Source organism: Festucalex cinctus, chromosome 6, assembly GCF_051991245.1.
Source record: "Festucalex cinctus isolate MCC-2025b chromosome 6, RoL_Fcin_1.0, whole genome shotgun sequence".
In the NCBI taxonomy this organism is placed as follows: domain Eukaryota; kingdom Metazoa; phylum Chordata; class Actinopteri; order Syngnathiformes; family Syngnathidae; genus Festucalex; species Festucalex cinctus.
In genome coordinates, this window is record NC_135416.1 from 9,489,146 (window position 1) to 9,510,661 (window position 21,516).

General features: G+C 41.3%; 1 protein-coding gene across 3 annotated transcripts in view; it reads left to right on the forward strand.

The window, feature by feature from the left end:
- The window catches only part of tnrc6c2 (trinucleotide repeat containing adaptor 6C2), a 120,608-nt gene that overhangs the window by 85,261 nt on the left and 13,831 nt on the right, over nucleotides 1-21,516 (forward strand). For all 3 annotated transcript variants that reach the window (XM_077525764.1, XM_077525765.1, XM_077525767.1), the window contains 3 exons: nucleotides 9,478-9,575; nucleotides 9,912-9,933; nucleotides 18,371-18,754. In XM_077525764.1, the coding sequence (XP_077381890.1) occupies nucleotides 9,478-9,575; nucleotides 9,912-9,933; nucleotides 18,371-18,754 (504 nt within the window). The remainder of the gene's footprint in view (nucleotides 1-9,477; nucleotides 9,576-9,911; nucleotides 9,934-18,370; nucleotides 18,755-21,516) is intronic.

Below are 21,516 nucleotides of genomic sequence, written 5' to 3' on the forward strand. Positions count from 1 at the left end.
AGCCTGCATATTTTATGCAAAATGCCTTTTAAAAATGGTGTAATCTGCCTGTGGTTCATGTAGCAGTAATACATCATGTATCTTGTACATTCCCCTACACTAATTCCAAGTACATTATTAAACATCCCGATCTCGCCGCCCATCCTCTGTTCCTCCACCTGACGCCAGATACTGATTGAACTGTCGCTTTCCATTGCATCGCAACCCCCTTTTCCTGCATCCCCAGGCGCCTAAGTACAGCTTTTAATATCTCTTCGGCGTGTCTTAATTGAAGTACATAATTTCCTGTTCAATTTCAAACCCCCGTCCCCTCCCTCTGTCATCTTCTGTCAGAACTGTCTTATCTCAATCGTCACACACCAGTGCCGCGTTGAAATGAGAAAATTGGTGGCGAAAAGCAAGAAGACATACGTGAAGAGATGGAATGCGTTTTTCCCGCCTCTTTGCTGTTTTACTGGCGCGTGCAAGCATTTTTGGGCCAAGTTGCCAACCTCAAGGTCCTGGCAGTTGGTTAATGCCCTGCGGTTGCTAATCAGGTCATGAGGTGCCTCACGCTTACCCCTAAACATCCAGCTGGCTCACAGATGCGTGCACACACACAACTTTTTTTTTTTTCTTCCAGGGGGTCAAGTGTCTTCCCTTCTAGACACCCACCCGTCTCTCCTGACGTGTAGCAAATAAAAGGGTGGCTGTGAAAATATGTTGCAGGGGCCCTCTGCTGCCCATAAACGAGAGAATAGGGGGAGGAGATGGAGCTTACGCTTGTTAAGAAGAGGGAGTCTGCTCTAAGTCCCTCACAATCGGACTTTCAAACATGTGTAATGTCCACTTGAGCGAGCCGCCCTGGTGGATAATATCCTTCGACCATTATGATTAATGATTGCAGTTCAAATTTACTGGCTGTGGACCTGACCACCATAGGATCTTTATGGTGTGCCAGTCCTCTCTCTCTCTCTTTTTTTTTTAAATGGCATTCTTGATGAGATTGAGTGGTGCAAACACGTGACATTCCATGAGTCTGTAGGACACTATTGTCTTTTTAAAATCTGCGGAATCTGTGGTACAGTAAACGTGTTGTTTTTTACTGGCATTGGACATTTAAATATTGAATCAATTAAGGATAAATTAGGAGACTAATTCTGATGGGTATCTCTAAATGTTCTGACCATCAGTGCTTGTGTGTTCTGGAGGAGTGTGCAAAACTAGAGGTCTACTCTGCACGAATGTACCTCATGTCCTCATCCATTGCTAACATCATTACATTGTACTGGCAGCAGCTATTTAGAAACAATTATTCTGTTGATTCAAACAATTAATGAAATAATTTTTTTTTTAAATGCATTAAAGTTTATTACAACATAATTAATTTCTGTGATTTTATGAGCCTGTTGTTGTTTCTTCTAGTATTGTTTAATGAATAAACATAACTGAACAAACTCACCTCATCAACCTTTATGAAGCTGAGAGTTGGGTGTTGATGAATATATGCGTCTGAGGCAGGTTTATGTACATGTCAAATACAGGTTATTGATACTATGGCTGCAAATAAAGATCATTTTTGTAATGGATTAAACTGACTATTATTTTTTGCCATAAGTTACTTGTGATTCAGTTATCGGTTGGGTCCGGAACATGCCAGAAAAAAGGCCAAAATATTAATCATTGTTTTCAAAGTAAAAGCAGACGTTTGCAAATGTCTTTAGAAAGCAAAATAGCTAAGGCTGAATTATAAATACCGCTGCAGGTTGCAGCAAAGATAGAAATGAAATATGGGGCATTCTCACCAAGAGTAGTCACCGCGTGGCCAGCTGAAGCTTAATTTCAATAAAGTGAATCCTCTGACAAGTTGTCTTGAATAGGATAAAAGGCTTGCATGTTATTTTTTTAAGCTTTTGTTGGAGTTTTTCAGCAAGAGAACATTACTTCATCTGTGGTAGCATGTTATTGCACACTTGTGATGTTTGAGTTAAAATTGAGATCAGCCACGGTTGTGTTTACTTTTGAATTACTTATTTTTTTCTTGGCAGTACACTAGTGCCGAAGGATGTTTGGACATACCTCGAGGACAAACCCTTTCCATCTGCTGTCTATTATCAGTGCACATCTGGGTAATTTGCTGCAAATAATACCTAAGATTTGTTTTCTATTGTCTGACCTTTTACTGATAATGCACTACACCCCGCCGTGTCCTTCGGTTGCTCTCCTTGTACCCTTCACAATGATAACTTGGAAGCTGTAATAGACTTTATTGTTCTTTGCCACACTATCCCACAACTCTTAACGTTGGACATTTTTGGCAAAATATTCAGCCGGTTTCTTAAGAGGCTCCAAGTTCCAGTGAACAAAAAGTGCTTTCAAACATTTCGGTTGGCTCCACAAAGTCCTGCTTAGTCCTGCTTCAGAAAAGTAGCTTATGTCGTCTATCCCCTATTCCCCCCGTCATTGACCTTATCCCAGGGCCTGACCGTGGTGGTTACCGAGCCCGTCATTATGAAGCCTTTCAAACAACTGGCACAGAACTGATAGATAACACGCTTAACACCACCGCAGGGTGCTGCTCTAGTCTGGGGGGCATTGACAGCGGAATCAGCTGGATTCAATTTGTGGCTGTCAAAAGCCATTAACCTTGTCCTCTTGACTGTGAATGGCTATTTTCAAGTGTAGGGGGGCAGCATAAATATATGCCTGTCAGTTGAGTTGGATGTAGACATTGTAATTATTGAGGAGTATATGTGGGCAAGGTTGCTGTCAGCATTTACAATGAAGAAGAATAGTAATACGAGAAGGAAAACCTGGAATTCTTCATCCTGTCTCTAGAAGAACAGCAGGATGTCACCGATGGATTAGCTACACATATCTGCTAAGGCAATTCTGTTCATTGTCCTCAAAACTGGTTCAAAATATTTCTACCAAAATAACACTTGAATGTTCTATTTATCCTTGTAATTACTCTATGGCCAGTGTCTATTTTTGTGTCTATTTTATAGACACCGAAACCTGAACATAACTTTTTTTCTCCTGTTGGAGATTTTAAATATTTTACTTTTGTTGCCTGTTTTATGCCTCCTTCCCCAGCATATGTGCCAATTGAAGGGGCGGGGCTTAAGGGGCCCACCAGGGGTAAGCCAGGTCAGCATTGAAGCAGGGAGATGGAGCGGGGTGAGGGGGGCAGCTGGGACCTGGCGAGCTGATGCTTGTGAGTCTTGGCACGGCTCCAGGGGAATGTTCAGTGTGCGGAGCTTTATTTGGGGCCCGTTCCCTCCCTCGCTTTCGTGTTGGCTAATTGGAGACACGGTGGGAAGGAGCATGGCATCACATGGAAGAAGGCTGATGGGGAATATGCGGGACATCCAATTTAAATGTTCCCGTCTTCATTTCCAAACTAACATTAGACAGCCTTGCTCATTATGTAACAAGGCTTGAGTCCCACAGCACTTCCAAAGCCCTCGGTTAAAGCCATGTAAATAGTACGAGTATATGCCACCTGCTCTTATACTGGGATTATAGTTAAGGCTATACAGTTGGTCTTTTTTTTTTTTGCCAATATCAGTACAGTTAACTGGAAATGGATGTTTGTAGATTGGACTTTACGTAAACAATAATTTTTTTAGCTGATCGCCAGTCAGCGATTTAAGAAAAAAAAAAAAATCACAGATCACATGTATACTTGTGTACTGTTTATGGAATATCAAGTGTTCTTAAGCATTTTTGCATGTCTAACTATCTTTTTTTCGCCTGCTTGAAGGAATGAAATGAAAAAAAAACCGAGTGTCTTTTGAATATAAAATCATCCATTATCAACTGAGTAGAATTAGATTTTGAGTTCATCTGCTTTCAAAACATGCGTTACAAGACCCCACCCAAAATAAAAAAAAAAGGGGGGGGGGGGGTAAATCACCCTGTGTAGACCAATGTTGCAGTTTTTGTTCGCTTGCCGTAAACATCTTTTCACACCGAAATGTTAAATGTAAAATTGTGATGACTATGTGATTCTATACAAAAATACACACAAAGACAAGAAAAACAGCACTGAGCGACGACACAGCCATTACACCTGCTGGAGTGACATCGATATACCGGTATATTGGTGCCTCTGATACTTCTAAGATTGATTCTCAAACATAAACATTAATACATTTGATACTGGAGCCATTTTAGGCACTGTACTTGCCATATTGTACCAAAAAGGAAAGCAGTACGGCTAATGATTAGCTGATTCTCCCAAGGATCACACAAGCAGCATAACGACACAATCTCTGCATAGCAAAAGAAACTGAATATAACATCACAGTTACATATTGACAGGTAGTGGCGCTAAAGTCTAACCTGGCAATAGCCAGATCTGGTACCTCTCCACAGTAATTTCATTTGGAAAAGGCGGGACATTCTGTACAATATTTCGAGCTGATTAGACGATGCGACATTCTACACATTTGTTTTAACCAATCACGGCCATGGGTGAAAATTTCATCTTCGTTCTTGTCGAAGGTGGGAAAAGCACGAGCATCTTACCAGCTAGAAATGCACGAAGCGCCTCTCGCTGTTCAAGATTCAACAAGGAAACTGTGAGTAATTCTGCGAGAACAGAATTAATTGTAGTGTCCATTCGTCCATGTTGGGTTTGTTTGTTAGCCCCTGCGTCGGCGCTGGCTTCCTGGTTTCGTCACAATTGCGTATCCCGCCCCCAAACACAATGTCTCTCTGTGATTGGTGGTTCGGAACGGTGGTTATCTGCGGGAGTGGTACAAGATGTATTCTCCGGAGTTTGTGAACTTACAAATACCGCGAGAATTCAGATTGCGACAGCAAGGTTAGCGAAAACCAGTGGCAATGAATTTATGGCAGCCTGCCACGTTAAATGTGTACGTGGGAATCACTGTGTCTGTAATGTTTTAATTCATGGACTGAAATAACATCATTGACATGGGTGAATTACAACATCAAGGCTGATCTGATATTACAGTTCAGATCAGTGGAAAGTCTGTTGTAGGTGACAAAGTAACCCTCGGGTCACACTCCAACTGTTTGTCATTTTATAAATACTGTACGAGAGTTGTTCAACAAAACAATGAGTTTACATAAATATGGTCAGCTCAAATGTCATGCTTATGTAACAAGTCAACAGAATATATTCTGTCCATTTGTTAAGGCTCTTGATAATCGCTCATATCGTTGTCAACTTGTGAATCGTCAGACAATTGACATTTTGGTGTGTGCGGTGTCAGGATGCTTGTGTCAAAGTAACCTTGATAAATCTGTCTCCGCTGATTATCTCATTTGTCTTGGCACGCGTCTAGTTTGTGTTTGTCATATTTGTTGGATCTAGTCATTGTGACAATTTCACGCTACATTCAGCCTTGTGTTTCAGAACTTAAATTAATTGATGCACAGAGTAATGTACACACTATAAACAATGTTATGTATTTACTTGGAACAGAGTGCCAATCATAAAACACATTTGTTGAATGTGAATGGAAAATTAACTCATGCACATGAAGGAGTGTCAAGCAATTGAGGCCAAAAATGATGCTGGACTGATTGAGATTGAATTTGACTGGTGACTGACAAACATTGAACAACATCTTATTTTATGGCACAATTCTAGTTTGTGCGTTGTATGCATTATACTGATCAATACAATGCTGGCATCTAAACAAGGCAGGACAAACATGCAAAATGGCTTGACGCTTCCTTGAATTCTGTCAGCTTTAGCAGCAATAGCAGACATCCTGCTCGGTCTCGTGCTCTTACTTAATGAGCTGCCGCAGCGTTAAAGTTTCATGTCTTGGCTACATCCCCACCGAAGATACTAAGTCAAAACCTCAGAGCTGTTATTTAGAGTAGCAACACTCTCTCTACTTCACTGTTGGACTTTATCCTTTCCCTCATCACAACTATCCGCCCACCTTCAGCCATGTCAACAAATCCCAGCATCCATTCATCAAGTCCGCGATCGTGGCAGTAAAGCATGTTTTATACTTTAACACACCTGGTTAAGGTGAAGCTGGTATGTGCAGAATGCTCACAACTTCACAAGCAACAACAACCTTGTTTTTTGAATTTGCAGGCTAGTTTTTTTTTTTTTTTGTTTTTTTTTTTTTTAAACACACAAATCACCATGCTGATGTGAAAGCTCGCAATTGTAAAGAGAAAAAACCCAAAAGGATACAGTATCTACAGTTCAGGCCTGCGTCAGATTAAATCACTTAACTTGTTTGTTATAAAAATTAAAAATTAAAATAAAAGTTTTGGAATTAGAACAACTTAACTCAACCAGGTTCCTATTATAATCCCACACGTAATCACTGCTCCTGGCCTTGTTCCATCATAAAAGTTGTGTGTTTTTTTGTAAACCACAGGAATGTCTGACTTAGCTAAATGGTAGCAGTGGTGGCTAGTAGGTTTACCACATAGTGTAGCGATGGTGGATCATATGGCTTCACTCTTCTGTCGTTACCGCCGTGCTTTGTGATTGGTGTCGTTCAAAATGCGTCAAGCTTGCGTTTTATTCCTGCAGAGTCTTTGCCTTTTTAAGTTGTCTTTGTCTTCAGCAGTGCAGCTCTTTAGGTTTCTGTTGTCTTTGCACCGTCTCACTCTTCATACCGCCATCCTATGGATATTAGTAATCAAGGCACATGGCTATAACAGTGCTTCCCACCCCCACCACTTCGTTCACTCTCTACCCTTGTCTTCCAGCCTCCATCATGATCATCTTACTTCACTTTTTTCTTTCTCTTCACTATATCCAGTGAGGATTCTATTTCCTGTCTTTCCCACTTCCAGCATCAGCTCCCCTTTTTCGCTCTGTCTGGTTCTCCGGCGGCTGTCGTTCTTAATTGGTGTTGTTCTGTGTCTGCTTTCATCCGCCGCCTGATTTTTTTCCCCCCTCCTCTTATCCGCCCACCTCCTCCCTTTCCCCAGAATGCCTGACAGAAAGACAGGCAGCAGACACACCACCTCCCTGCCATCAAGCTTTCCCTCTTTCTGGGCTTGACTTTGTGTATCTGTGGCCTCATCATTCTCTACAGACTGTTCTCCTTGCCATTCTGTGTTCACTACAGCTGTGCCACTGTGTCTAATGATGTCCATTTATTACATTTGGCTCCATGGAGCTATTGTCAAAAGAAACTGGGGTCATATGTCATATGGGTCATGAGGGGCATATGGTTCATATTTTGAAACTTCATAATTCACAAACTACACCAAGATATCACGGGGGAAAAAATCTTATAATGTTTAGCTGTCTGCGATTGGCTGGCAACCAGTCCGGGGTGTCCCCCGCCTACTGCCCAGAGCCAGCTGAGATAGGCGCCAGCACTCCCCGCGACCCTTGTGAGGAATAAGCGGTCAAGAAAATGGATGTTTAGCTGTCATAAATGATGTCGTGCAAAACCTCAACATGGACCCAAAGATCAATTCTGGGTACTGTTTTTCATTTTTCTTTGCTTTTTGTGACACTTAAACTAAGAGGCAAAGGTGATGTCGCGAACGACATCACACAAGTTTACTCTGTGCCTTCAAAGAACCCCGTCTAATGAGTATTTTTTTTTTTCTATCGTTGCTTGTTTTGGGGTGGGTGGGGTGGGGGTTGTGCCACTTATTCCAAGAGAAGAACAGGCCTTAACAAGGTGTATTAAGAAAATAAGAACATCAGAGGAATAAAACTAGGATATACACCAGAATTTAAAGTTAATTTCTTTTGACCCCTGAGGCAAATTATTTTGGTTTCCATATTCCATTGTTTCAAAATTTGAATACATCGGAATTTGACCATTGTGTTCAACTTCATCGGTATTTAGTTTGTTGGATATGAAGTATGCAGTACTGGGTCACCACTGATTAGATGCTTGTGTCAGCAGTACTGAGAAAGGCAGCGAGACAAGTAAGGATATGCGAGGTAGCCTACTCTGGCATTTACTTTGTCAGCTAAAAACCCAACTGTCCCTGCTGTCACATTTAAAAGAAAAACATCCGCAATAAAGTCCAGCAGTTTCTCCTCACATATGCACTAAAATTTGTTTTGCACAAACAGCAGATTGAAAAACCGTATCTCAAGTTTGATATCATTTAAGATGTAGTGATTGGACAGATGAAGAGGTAGTGAAACTGTGAGTGATAGCATGGATGTAGAAATGACGGAATTGGCCAACCAGGTTGTGGCAGGAATTCCCAGCAGAGTCATACGGGTAAGAGCAATCAATATTCACTATGCTGTAATTGCTGCCGCAGCCTTCAATAGGTAAATACCAAAACCAACTTTATAGTTTTCTATAAGCACCATTTATATCCATTCTCAGTTCCCAACATTTTTGTCCATGTATTTCTTTGTAATCCACATACAATGCAATTTTGAGCTGCGTCTAATATGATAAAGACGACCTTGTTTGCCCCTTGAAGTTTTCACTATGTTCAATGCCACAGCTGCCATCATTAGCATTGCAAATTCGTTATTCACTTGGCTCCCAGAGATTAGTATGACCTCTGAACTCTACTACGTGCTACGTGCATCTCTTGCTGGCACAAATAAGTTGATACGACCTCTTATGGGATTCACCCTCGTGACATGCATATTTGCACAATTTTAAACTGACTTGGCTGATAGTATAAATCATTAATGTGATTGTAGTGTTGTTGAGGTATATTTTGCCCCAATATGTTATTAGTTAGTAGACCTTGGAGGCTCATTGTGATGTACAACTGTATTAATTTGACATTTAAAAGGATGAATTTAGATCAACTCCCAAATATGTTACTCTCACATGATGATTATTGATTTTACGCGTATCATCGGTTTGATATGACAAAATATTCTGTGTCCATAGCACATAAAGAATAAGTACACACACACCCACACAATACAATGTCAACAAGACGCAGTTCATATTTCTTACAGTTTCCCAGGGCTGAAAAGAAAATGCAACACATTCTGGCATTCGGCAAACTATGCAGCAAGTTTGTCTCACACAACCTGTATTTTGTATTATTCTGTCACTTTGTCGATGTTAGCACTGTCCTTCTTGGAGATCTCTCAAAGCTTGACCATCTCACTTATTATGTCAATTTCTCTTCCACACTGACTTTCACTTTTGCTATTTACTGACTTCATCGGTCTTTGAAATTCATGTTGTGTTGCCATTTTTCCCCTCTTCATTCGCTTCCTTTTTTAAGCTCTATTATGCATTTTGACTGAGAGGAAAAATGTTCCTTGGACCTGTCAAGCGCAATTTACATATGAAGGGAATGTTGTTGATGGAAACATTTTCCCAGACACGGTGTGCGCTCTTGCGATGGCTTGAAGTAAATCAAATTGAAGGGGCTTCCCGTTTATACAAATATGTTTAGAATGCATGCACTGATGCCTTGACTGTGCATCAATGGCATGTCAATTTTGTGTATGTTGTAATTGGGATAAAGTCAATCAAAGTAATATTGTGGAAGTCTAAGTCTTTGACTCATTTGTTTTCTTTTGTTTTACAGCTGAGAGAAACAAGCAAAACAAGAACGAGAACCATTTGATGGAAGAAAAGAAAAAGAAAAAACAAGAAGAAAAGATCAAGAAGGACATCACTCAGAAGGTGATTCACTTGCACATCCGTTGAAGTTAAGAATAGATAAATCTCCTCACTGTTTTGTTTAACAAATGAACACTGAGACATTGAGGAAAAACATAACAGCAATAATGACACACAATCAATCGGAGTTTGAGCCGACTTAATTTTTCATGCTTTGGAGAATTTTATGCGTGGGAATATTTTGGGGAAGGTCCCTTTTCTGTTGCAGTATGTGGAATGTAAACTGCTGTAGCTGCAATGGGTGTGACAGCTACATATCTGTTCCTGCGTAATGGTACTTTATAAAAATCCCATTTACTCCAATTATTTCAAGTAAGTCCATTTCTCTGTCCCCTGCAGGTTGCTGAACAGAAACCCAAAGGTATGTGAGTAGCAGTCATCCACATTTGTATATCTACCTGTCAATAATCATCTATAATTGTTTAATATAACGCTGCAAAATGAAACGCACACAACCTTTGCTGGCCTTGCCCAACCCTGCGGGACACGTACAGTATTCGCACATGTGCACTATTTTGTGCTCCGAATCACCGCGTCTCCAAAACACACACATACCCAGAGCAGTCGAGTGAAATGCGGAGCGACGTCTGGTGTGCCCGCAGCAGCAGGCAGTGGAGCGTGAGGGCATCCTGACAGAGCACAGTGTGTTGTGGCTACAAAGAGGGATGGGGAGAAGTGGTGAAGGCAAAAGGGAGAATCATGGAGAAATAAAGGCGTTCAGCTATGTGTAATGCCTCAGGACAGAGGTTGAAAAATCAGTGTCCTCACCTACCCTTGGTGCTGTATTTAGATGCAAACATAGACTAGGTGTAATTTAGAAGGCGGGGGTGGGGTGGTGGGGGGTGTTCTCTGTGTTTTGATGAGACTTGGATGTTTTTAAATCTTTAGCTGTCGGATTACAAGATAGGGATCGGTTTTATTATTCTGAAGGAATAAAGTACTGACTAACAGCACTCAATGAAAGTACAACTGTAAAAGGATTTGCCTGCTCATTTTGTTTATGAGATGTTAATGAACAAGGAAGGAACACAGGATGAGAAAGAAATCGGGTGTGTTTTTAAGGAAAAAATAGAGAAAGAGGATTGTTGTGGAGACTAATCACTCAATAAGCCACCTCTGTGATTGTGCGCATAGCCTCATAATGTATCTGCCATTTCTCTTGACGGGAAGGCATTATTGACTGGAACGAGTTGTTTTCATGCGTGGAGCTGAATAATAGAGGAATGTGTGTGTGTGTGTCGGAAGGTAGCAATCAGTATGCAAGGGTGATTTGTGTCTTTCCATCCATATCGGTCAATTCAGAAATTCATAGACACATACAGATTCACGTCACCCCCCCCAATCCCGTCTTTACTGCGCACCGCTCTGCAGGCCTCTTTGGTCTCGAAGCATTTCAATTTGTTTGTGGTAATCGATCTCAGCCCGATGCGTTCATATGTATGAAAATGAGATAAAGCTTCAGCACAGTGGAATTAACTTCTCTGCCCCCCATTAGGCTTAGCGCTTCGCACCAGCACAGGGCTCCATCCAGCAGGCAGCCTCATACTGCCCGTCACCAACCCCCATGCACGCGGCTACGTGCACGCACACACACACACTCAGACCGCTGATACAGGGCCACCGTCCTCCTTTGTCCTGGTTCCCCATTACCTCCACTGATTATTCAGCCCATGCACACACGCAGCTCCATCGCAATCTCTCAATACCACCACTGCAATCACAATCAAGTCGGTCTGTTTCACATTGCCCCCAACCTGTACAAAAGCATGCTGGCACAGATAAAGAATAAGAAGCAGGAGAACATGAGCGCTGTCAAGCCTTGTGTCACACATTAAAGATATAGTATTGAAAGATATATTGTACTGTCTCCTCCCTCCCTTCCATACTGAGCGGTTTAAAGCAAATGCTTACGTTGTGGATTTGCAAAACCAGAAATATTTGAGCCGTGGTGGCATATTGCATGCTCGTAACCTGTCAGGAATCACATTTATGCAAATGCATTACCTAAGCAAAATGGTATTTGTGAAGAAGTTGCTGCAGAACTTTGATGTAATGTGTTACATTCCCATACATCTATATTCACAGCATTTGCAGTTTTTTACTAGTCTCACATTTCTCAGTTCAGAAAGGTTAAAGGAACATATCGTGGATATTTAATTAATCTGTTCCATGGTCGAACTGTGATCACCATTAAGCTTTTATTAACAGTATAGGATATTGTTTTCAGATACAATGTAACATTCCAAATGTCTGCCAAATGCCAAAGAAACAGTACAATACTCTTAGGGAGTGTCTCCTTTCGATGCAAGTTGAAGTCTTTCAAGATATGCTAAAAGTCTTGTGAGCTTTAGTGAGTAACCAACTAACATCATAATAGCATGACAGCAGGTCCTATTTACGATTTCAATTCTCTATTGTACATCTGCCATGACATGCAACATTCGGGACTCGAATTGAATATATGCATTATTTGCTCCATTGAACCTTACTATTGAACACGCTCGCCATCACTTCCTGTTGTTTCATTTCATGTGGGCGAAGCATAATTAATGCAGTGTCAGCGCCATTAATGGTTATCAAAGTGAGCGACTCACATAAACACAAGCGAAATGCATGGTTCCGTTTTGGATTAATTTGCAATTTCATATGCTATTAATTGCGTCAACACAACAAGGGAATTTCATGAATCACAATCTAATTAGAAACTAATTTATTTAAGCATCGACAGCGCTCTTCTCTTCACTTAGCCACATTTCTAAACACTCAAAAGAATTAATAGTGAATTGCTCGCGAATTACGTCCCATGGATTTATGACTGCCAAGCATAATTGTTTCCCCGCTGCCCCCTCCCTCCCTCTCCTGTGTACTCATCCCGCATGCATGGAGAGTGTCGGGCGAGAGCGAGTTAGTGCGACAGGATACAAGAGGGCCACACAAACTTAAACAATGCGTTGCTCTTTGTCAATTCATACGGCAGAATCACTTGCAAGCCAGCTGAAAAGAGAGGCCATTCCATGCCTCTCCCTCCCCCCTCATCTTCGCTTGCCTCCCCCTCCCTTGCATAGTGAGCCGCTCCATGTCAAGTCTGGCAGATTATTAATAAGATGTGACTTTGCTACTATGAATGACAGTTCTGTTTGCATACAAGTTTAAAAGGTTCAGGGGCTGTCAGTCTGTTTGCATGAAGGATGCTTCTCACTCTTCACAGGCTTTAGACCACATGCAAACAAATGCCAGTGCGCCACACGCCATTAAATTCCTCTCGTTCCATCCTGCAGCATCATTGGAATCATATTATCCATCTGTTATTTTCCTTTTCCAGTTTTATTAGGATCAGATTAAAGTTGATACATGTTATGCCAACATTTGCATGGAGTTTGATTGTGAAAAGTGTGTATCCAAATATTGTGCATTTTTTGTTTTCCTGGACGTTAAAGCTACTATATGGAGGATTTAAAATTTCAAATCGCTACTGCCACCTGTGGCCAAAAACAAACTGCATGTGCACTTACTTGCACGACCTCATTACTGAAGACTCAGAGACTGGACTCTTCAAATTTAATTTACTATGCTTTCATATGTATTTTCAGAGGTAATAAGCTTTATAAAGTTATACAAAGCTGGCCACTTGTGCCAATCATCAGTTCACGGAATGAGACTCTCCCCACTAAACAGTTGACGTCCACGGTACGTGCAGATGATATTGCATTGGTCGGTCGAAGACCAGTTCTGTACTGTACTCCAAAAACGACGTGCAAATTACGTCAATTAATTGGACCTCATTCCGACGTCAATATGCAGTTACATATTGTAGTCAACCCGCTCGACGGACGTGAACCTGATTCAAGTCATTATTAGTTTGTCGCCCCGAGGCTATTGTTGTGCGTTAGCCGAAAGGTGGGCCATCATTTATAGAAATTGACGATTGAGGAGAAGACTCCGTTGCAGCAAAACACTGTACTAGTTACGACTTCGCGACTCCAGGAAACAATGAACGAGAATGAGCTTGACGTCACATCTGCAGACAGAGGGTGGGAAATTCGAAGTAATCGGACCGGATGCTTCCTGAAAAATATTGGCCAGAGGCTTGTAGGAGTACCAATTGTGAACAGCTAAGATGTTGATCTACTAATTGGAATATGTTTTAGTCAAATAAAAAGGCTGTTGTTAAGATATTTGAGGGGGGGAAATCCTCCATATAGTAGCTTTAACAAGACTTTCTTGTATTTCTGATATATTAATTTTTCTTAAAGTCAAAACTCAGCATTAATAGCTCTGTAAAGACAGCCTATTTGTGACAGCTCTGATATAGTATAATAATGTTTTGATGTTATAATAATGTTCATGGTAAAGTAAAAAAATTACATCTCTTTTCTATTTCATATTTGAACTACAAATGACAAGGGTTATAATTGTTTAGGATTTTAGTTAGTTAGTTAGTTAGTTAGTTAGCTCATGTGATGTTAATTGACAAAGCAAAAATAGACATTTTCAGTATAATTAGTTTTGTTTTGTTTTTTAAAGCTCTCTTGTCTCTAATAATTAAGCAGTATTGCACTCCTACAATGTTCGGACACTTTGGCTCACTCTTTACATTAAGACTATCAAATGCTGTTTTTTTAATGTACACAAGTCACAGAATCGTACTTTAACATGATGGCTCTCCCCATACGTAGGAGAGGTAAACAAAAATGATCCGCTAGAGAGAAATGGGGTTCCTAGCATGAAGATGGAGATTAGGGGTGCAGGGCACTAATTACATGGAGAGGAGAGGCATGGCATGGGAGAAGGTCACATGAGGCCACAAGAGGCAACAGTATCAGTCTCTATGGCAACTGCCTTTTCTTTTTAAGGAAGGGTGAGGGGTGAGAACGCTTTTGAACCCCTAATGTGGCATGAGTGTGTTAGGGAGTTTTTAACTTATTAATACAGACAGATGGGACCTTAGAGACTCCCACCCCCCCTGTCGGTCTAAAAACTCATAGCAATAGACATACATATGTATAAATTCACATGAAATAGTCAATGTCTGATAACCTCAATTTAAACAGCTTTCCTAGAGATGGTAAGGTTTCGGTTATCATAGTGGACCATTTTAGTAACAGTATGTGCATACACACGTACACACACATGTAACACACACACCTACCATATATATACATATACTATTTTACACATATCATGATCATAGACTTGGGGGGATAGTCCCATCGTGTAGGGTGTATATGCCAGTGTATGTTGTCCATCCCCCACTATTTCAAACATGGCTGCATAATGAAGTGCTTCTACAGACAATACACCAACCCTGAGCTAATAGCGGCCCAGGGGCCACATCTGGCCTGCCCACAGTCTCTGACCGGCCCTCATTGTCAAGTAAATGTCACCCATCTTCAGTTGTGTAAATAATCAATCCCAGGCCAGGGAAATTCAATAATGCTAAAATGACCAGAATTCCAGCTGCGTTGGTGGCTTTATCTATTTTCACCTATTTATTTGCAGGATTGTACTGTTGATATTTTTTTTCTTTTGACCAAACATGATGACCTGTGAAATTGTTGGACTGCAAATGTATTTAATTTGTACATGGTACGTATGTGTTAATAAAAGCTGATATTCGTAGTTTAGTTGCACTCCATGACACCAGTCGAAGGCTGCTGCGCCTTCATGATTTATTAAAGCTTAATTTCTGATTTGGGCCATGGGCCGCCCATAGCGCATGAATATTACTGCAAGTCTGCTGTAAGATAAACAAGACAATGACCCAAATCAACAAAAGGAGTGTAAAAAAAATACACCTGTATTGTATCTTCTCCGCATTCTTACCGACTCAACTCGAGGTTTTATTCCTTCAATGTGGTTCAGATGCAATACGCTTGTAGCCTCTTTAATTTACTGTGTGGAATCTCATTCCGTTCACTGGCAGGAAGTGTAATGAGCGTACTCTTCACATTCCTCATTTAATCTTTCATAGACATGCTCTTATCTGAGGGATTTCCCTACTCTTCTCAATTTTTTCCCTTTGTGGCCTTTTATTTGACGCTCACTCTCCAAGCACTTACCCAGCCCTCATGAATTACGAAAAAATCTGTCTTCCTCAAAATTAAAGACACTTCTTGCTTAATATACAGGGCAGAGGGGAGCTGTTACTCTCACAGGTACTATTTTTCCACTTTACATATTCCGGCTGTCTGATTTCCAGGAGAGGGGCGTGCATTTTTACAGATACTGTTTTCAAGGCAGGTTCACAAGTTAATTGTGGGATGTAACCTATTATAGTTGATATGGAAAACCCATGTTTAAAAAAAAAAAAAATAAAAATAAAAAAAAAAAAAAGCACAAAGCGGGAGTTTATTCTTGAGAGCAGCTCAAGTCTATCAAGGCCAAACTTGATTCACATTACTGCTATCATCTTAATCAACATAATGCCTATAAAATGTGTCAAACCTACATTGTGGTTTGCTTACTATTTTAGAGAACCTTTTATTGTATTTCCTCCAAAGCCTTGCACTTATGTGCCTCAGCTAAAACATTGCTTCTAATATGCTTCTAATATGTGATGGTTGAAACAAGAAGGGAGCGTTTACTTTTGGCGTACTGCTTGTACTCAGACTTAACTCTACAGATAAAGTATTGCAGAAGCGAAATGATTTAAACAACCCCTGAATGGGCATCACTGCTTGATAAAGACCGTGATCAGGGAACCAAATTTCTCAGTTATCACTTTGATACATTGCATTCTGCATCCTGTAGAACGTGCCCGCATCATAACAAGGTTTGCATTTTTTCAGTCTTGAAAATGTTGCATGGTTTCTTTTCTCGTCATTGCAGTCTGCTCCACCGAGCAGTGGGTGGGATCAAGATGGATGAAGGCACAGAGGGAGCGTAACGCAGGCAGCATCAGGCTGCGGCAGATATAAGGTAGAAATAATGGTGATGGAGAGAGAGCGAGTGCAAGAAAGGGGGTGAGCAGATGGGTTCTGGAGTAGCTGTGATGGAAAAACAGAAGAGGAGGTGGTTGCAAATGCAAGGGAAGAAGAGGAAGGGGGGCAGGGTGGCATGTGTTCACCATCCTGCGGGCTGATTGGCTGCGGGACTGTCAGGCGGGCTGAGCAGAATTTAATCAGAGATGTGCGTCACCGACTGCAGTTCCAGGCCAACAGCCTGCCGGATACTGCTGGAGGCAACTCACTTTCACTGCTTGTGTGTTTAAAATCACAGAGAGGGCGAGGGGGTGCCAAACATGTGTGCCCAATAAATATTTATGTGTGCAACTTAGATGTAAAGGCATATGAAGGAAAACCAACAGGAGGGGTAAATGCCACGTCTCTCCTCACAACGTACTGTATATCTTCATTAAATGTTCTTGTTTCCACATCATTGCTTATCTTCATTCATTCTCCATCTTGACTAGGATTGTTTGCAGCATTGGACTTTTCTTTTTTTTCTTTAAACAAGGTTACAGTGAATACCTCTGCGCTCGCCGCTTACTTGAACCTCGAGTGTGGCTACCTCTCTCAGATGACGTGAAACTCTTGAACTTGACTGATGCTTTAACTAATGGATACTTTCCATTCTTCTGGTTTTCAAAGGCGACCTCCTTTCAGAGAAGCACGCGCACATTCTCTTCTCTTTCCTCCCTTGAGTGAAAACAGTCTCAGCTGTCGGGTGGAATGGTCTTTTCTGTCTGGGGACTACACAAAACATAATCAACTATTCATCGAGTGTTTACCCTCAGATCAACAAACTGTTCTTTGCAGCTGCTTGTAGGTCATGAGTCAGGTCGAGCATGCCACTGGTATACAGATTTTGCAGTGCTAACATACATATCAAGTGGAAAACATAAACATCCTCAGTTTCTGCACCGCAGAGAGGACATTTTCTCTCAAATGTTTTTGTCAGCAGCTGCGGTGGCAAGGTGTTAAACAGCAATGTCACGTTTCACATTAATACTCCGTTAGGTGACTGGCTCGGGAGGTGGTTACACAATCAAAGAAGAAGCTGCAAGAGACACTTGACTTAAAGGGCCGGTCTACACAAGCAGATACAATCTGGCTCAGCCTAATAATCTTCTTTGGTGGCAGCACATAAAGCTGAATTAGCATGGATGCACATAAACATTCAATTAGCTGTTCAGAAAAGGCCCATCCCAAACACTGCAGTCATGCAGTTTTTAGCCTTTCTATTGTTGCACAACGCTGTAATTATTACTGGAATTTGGAATTTGTATTGTACCATTTTGATACTATTTGGTTGGGGGTCCTTACCGCTACGGTACAATATCCTACCACTGCTTGTTAATTGTAGTTGTCAGTTAATGACATTTAAGGATCCAAGGCTTGTGTTCTACCTCATGTTTAGCGTGCTATGTTAGAATAGTTTTAATAGTATCGTCAAATAAAGGAATTAATCAAAATGTTTATTCATATAGACGATTGACCCAACATTTAATTGAGGCATAGTGTATTAGAGCGAAGGGTATTATTTGAGTAAGTATAGTAAGTGTGCAACACTGTGCTCTGTCACGTTTCTCTTCTTTGTTAAATTCACTGCCGAGTTATACTGTGGCATTGCTTATGATATCATTCTGGTCATTCAGCATTCTTGGAAAGACGGTTCTTTAACTCTCCCGTGGCAGACTACACTAAATTGTACCACTCAGTGGAAACTTTGCAAACTATGGTAACTTCCGGCACTGACCAGGTTATTACAGTATCTGCTGTATATTACCTAATCCTTCAATTAATACATTGCTCCCTGCCTGTCTCCTCTCTGTGTTTGTGTATATTGTATCCATCCAGTGCCAGAGCCTGGTCCCACGAAGCCCAGTCCTTGTACACCCCACCACCTCCATCCTGCCAGCCCTACGCTGCCACTCTCCTCATTTTCTTGTGGAAATGACAAGCGCGCCTCCTGCAGTAGCCAAATCCAGAGTCCGATTGCCCCTCAGCCACAGTGCCCATCCTCCTCTGCCGGCGCTCGCTACCCACCCAGAGAGGTGCCTCCGCGCTTCCGACAGCAGGAGTACAAGCAGCTACTGAAGAGAGGCCAGCCGCTGCCCGCAGGAGCTTTCAGTGCTCTCACACCCTCCTCATCACCCTCATTACCTTACGCTTCATCGTCTGCAAGTACCAGCAGCACTACCCCAAACTCTGAAGAGTTCACTGCAGACAAACTACACTCAGGTTTGTGCACTTTTTAAAAGCCCTGCACTTATTCGGATTAATTTTTCGTCGTTGATGTTGTGGTAGTAAGACAATTTATTCGGTTTTTGTGCAACTTTGCTATATGTTTTGTGATTTAAAAAAAAAAACAAATTTTTCGCTGAAAGCTGGCCCTAATCTAGAGGTTTTTGTAAAACAGCAGCATTACAGTTTTTAGCAGATTTTTTTTCTGTGGTAGCTATTGTGCATGGCTATAATTGGTATTATTTATTTATTTATTTATGTATTTATTTATTTATTTATTTATTTATACATATAATCGACATATACAATGGATACTTTCAGCCGTAGGACATCACACAAATTTTAACAAATTAGGTGGATTTGTCAGCATTTGGAGCCACCACCACATTTCCTCTCTCTTTTCATTGCGTTTCTGTGATCAGTTACTGCTCATTACTTACCTTACACAAAAACACCTGCGCAGTGATAAAATTTTAAGTGCTTATGTTCTTTATAGCTAGCTAGTCAACAAGCTGCAGTTAGCTTTTCAGTATGTGATAAAAGTCGTCTCGTCTCTGCTGAGGATTTTTTTTTTTTTTTTAGTAACTATCAAGACCAAACACATTCCTGCATATTTCCTGTCTGAGCTCAGCTTCAAATAAAAGGCTTTCCTCGGCTAAATTTGGATACAGGCATTGTTGACACAAGGGAGGCAGGCCTAAACCTTGACTCAATTTTAAAACCTATGTTCTTAAGCGGTTACAGCTCATGGTTGAATACCTTAACCTCGGTGTTTCTGCAGCATGTCGGGATTGCGTTGTTGGGACACCAGTTTTACTGACCTTTTTGGATGAGGTTATGAGGATTCTAAAGGTGTAGTAGAAGGCAGCAACCTTACTCAAGTCCTCAGACACTTTGTACTTGTGCGCGCCCGAACTGGCGCATTGATGTTGTGTGTGTGTGTGTGTGCAGCTGTAGGAAAACTAGCCTGACCTAGTTGTGTCGCCTCAGATCTGTGTCTGCCTTGCAGGCCAGCTGACACACACACGTACACATACACACACACACAGTTCAATTTATATCAAGCTGTTGTGTAAATTTCCTATTTTCCCAATACACAATGAAAAAGGCCAACGTAGAGTATGTGTGGATATTCCAACTGCCTATCTAAACACAACTCACCAGCTTTAAAGGTTGAAGGGGGAAGCCCCTTATAGATTCAAGGGAATTCCTACCCCCCACCTCGAACAACCCTTATACCAAAGACTCAGCGGCCCCATCCTTTGGCCACTTCTATATTCTGGTCCATCCAGCTGACTGGGGATCATTAAGTAGTCCAGGCCAGACTGGCTTTCCCAGTAGCAGGTGCTAAAGTGGGGTCTTTAAGACTTGTGGGAACTTCAACCCAACAGCTGTTTTGTGGTAGCCCAGACAGTGCATGTAGCCATAAGACGCTTTAAGGATCCTTGCCTCTATTGTTTAGGCAGCTTATGTTAGAGTGCAGATATAACTGGTTAGAATAAGCCCCTTTCCGTAATGTGGAAATTCCAGACAATTTTTATGTAAATGTAAATAAACTGTTCAGCCAGTCTACTATTTCAGCTTAGTTCAGGCATGGGGCTAGGTACACCCTGGACTGTGAGGAAGCAGGAGAAAACCTACACAAGCACGGAGAGAACATGCAAAGTCAAGACAGGAAGGCCAGAGCCTAGATTAAAAACCCCAAACCTCAGAACTGATAGGCGGATGTGCTAGCCACTAATTTGTACATCCTTTTTTTTTTTTTAAAATGCACTTTAATCCTTATATCTATTATTATAACGTCTTTATTTAAAAAAAAAAAAAAAAAAAAAAAAAAAAAACCCACAAGCACACCAAACACTGTTGCCATACTTTGTAAAGATTTTGACAAATTTAAATGGTATGCTTTTTTGCTGTTTTTTTTTAAATGTACACATCAGAACAACATAAATAACCGCAAAATTCCTTGGTCCCAAAGAAACCCTGGTGCTGTTTATTGTGTCTGTCGCACTCAGAGGCACATAAGTGAAGCCCTTGGTGGCTTCATTAATCCAGCCGGCATCAGTGAAACCGGAGAAGTCACCCTTGCTCTGTGCTTTTTTTTTTTTTTTCTTTGCCCAGTAGAGGTAAACAGACATGAATGATGGGTTTTATATCGTTGTATGACTATTCCCCCCACCACTGCTTCCGGGGAAAAAAACAAAAACAAAAACAAGCCCTTTTTATGCCCCTTTTGGTTAAAGTGGGCTCTAAGCGCTCCTCAAAGAGTAATGGATCAGACCTATTAGATTACAAAAGACTACTAAATGTCCACTCTACTCCTGCTCCACATCACACTGACTGATGTAACCTATGTTTTCCGATATACATGCTCAAAATAACTAGAGAGTAGTTGTGCCGCCTTTGTTTTTCCTTTATGCTGCAAGTACCAACCCTCCCCCTCTGGACGTTCTTGCCGCACCACCCCACTCTCCCCATCACTGTCACCCTCTCCTTCCATTTCATTTGAGAGACATTTAATTCTTGGCTACCTGCCCATTTCTATGCCGACAGCTTGTCTTACCAGAATTAATCTCTTGTCTTGCTTAGTTCTTGCTTTAACTCTTCAAGGTGGCTGCCATTCTGATTACAGAGTTGGCGTTTACATTCATTGCGTGTTACTGTTGTAATGTGCCAACAATCCTCTAATTATCTGAGCACTTTTAGTGATCACTAACTAAGCTTTGGTGCAGATTGTTATTAGAGAGCAGGCACGGAGA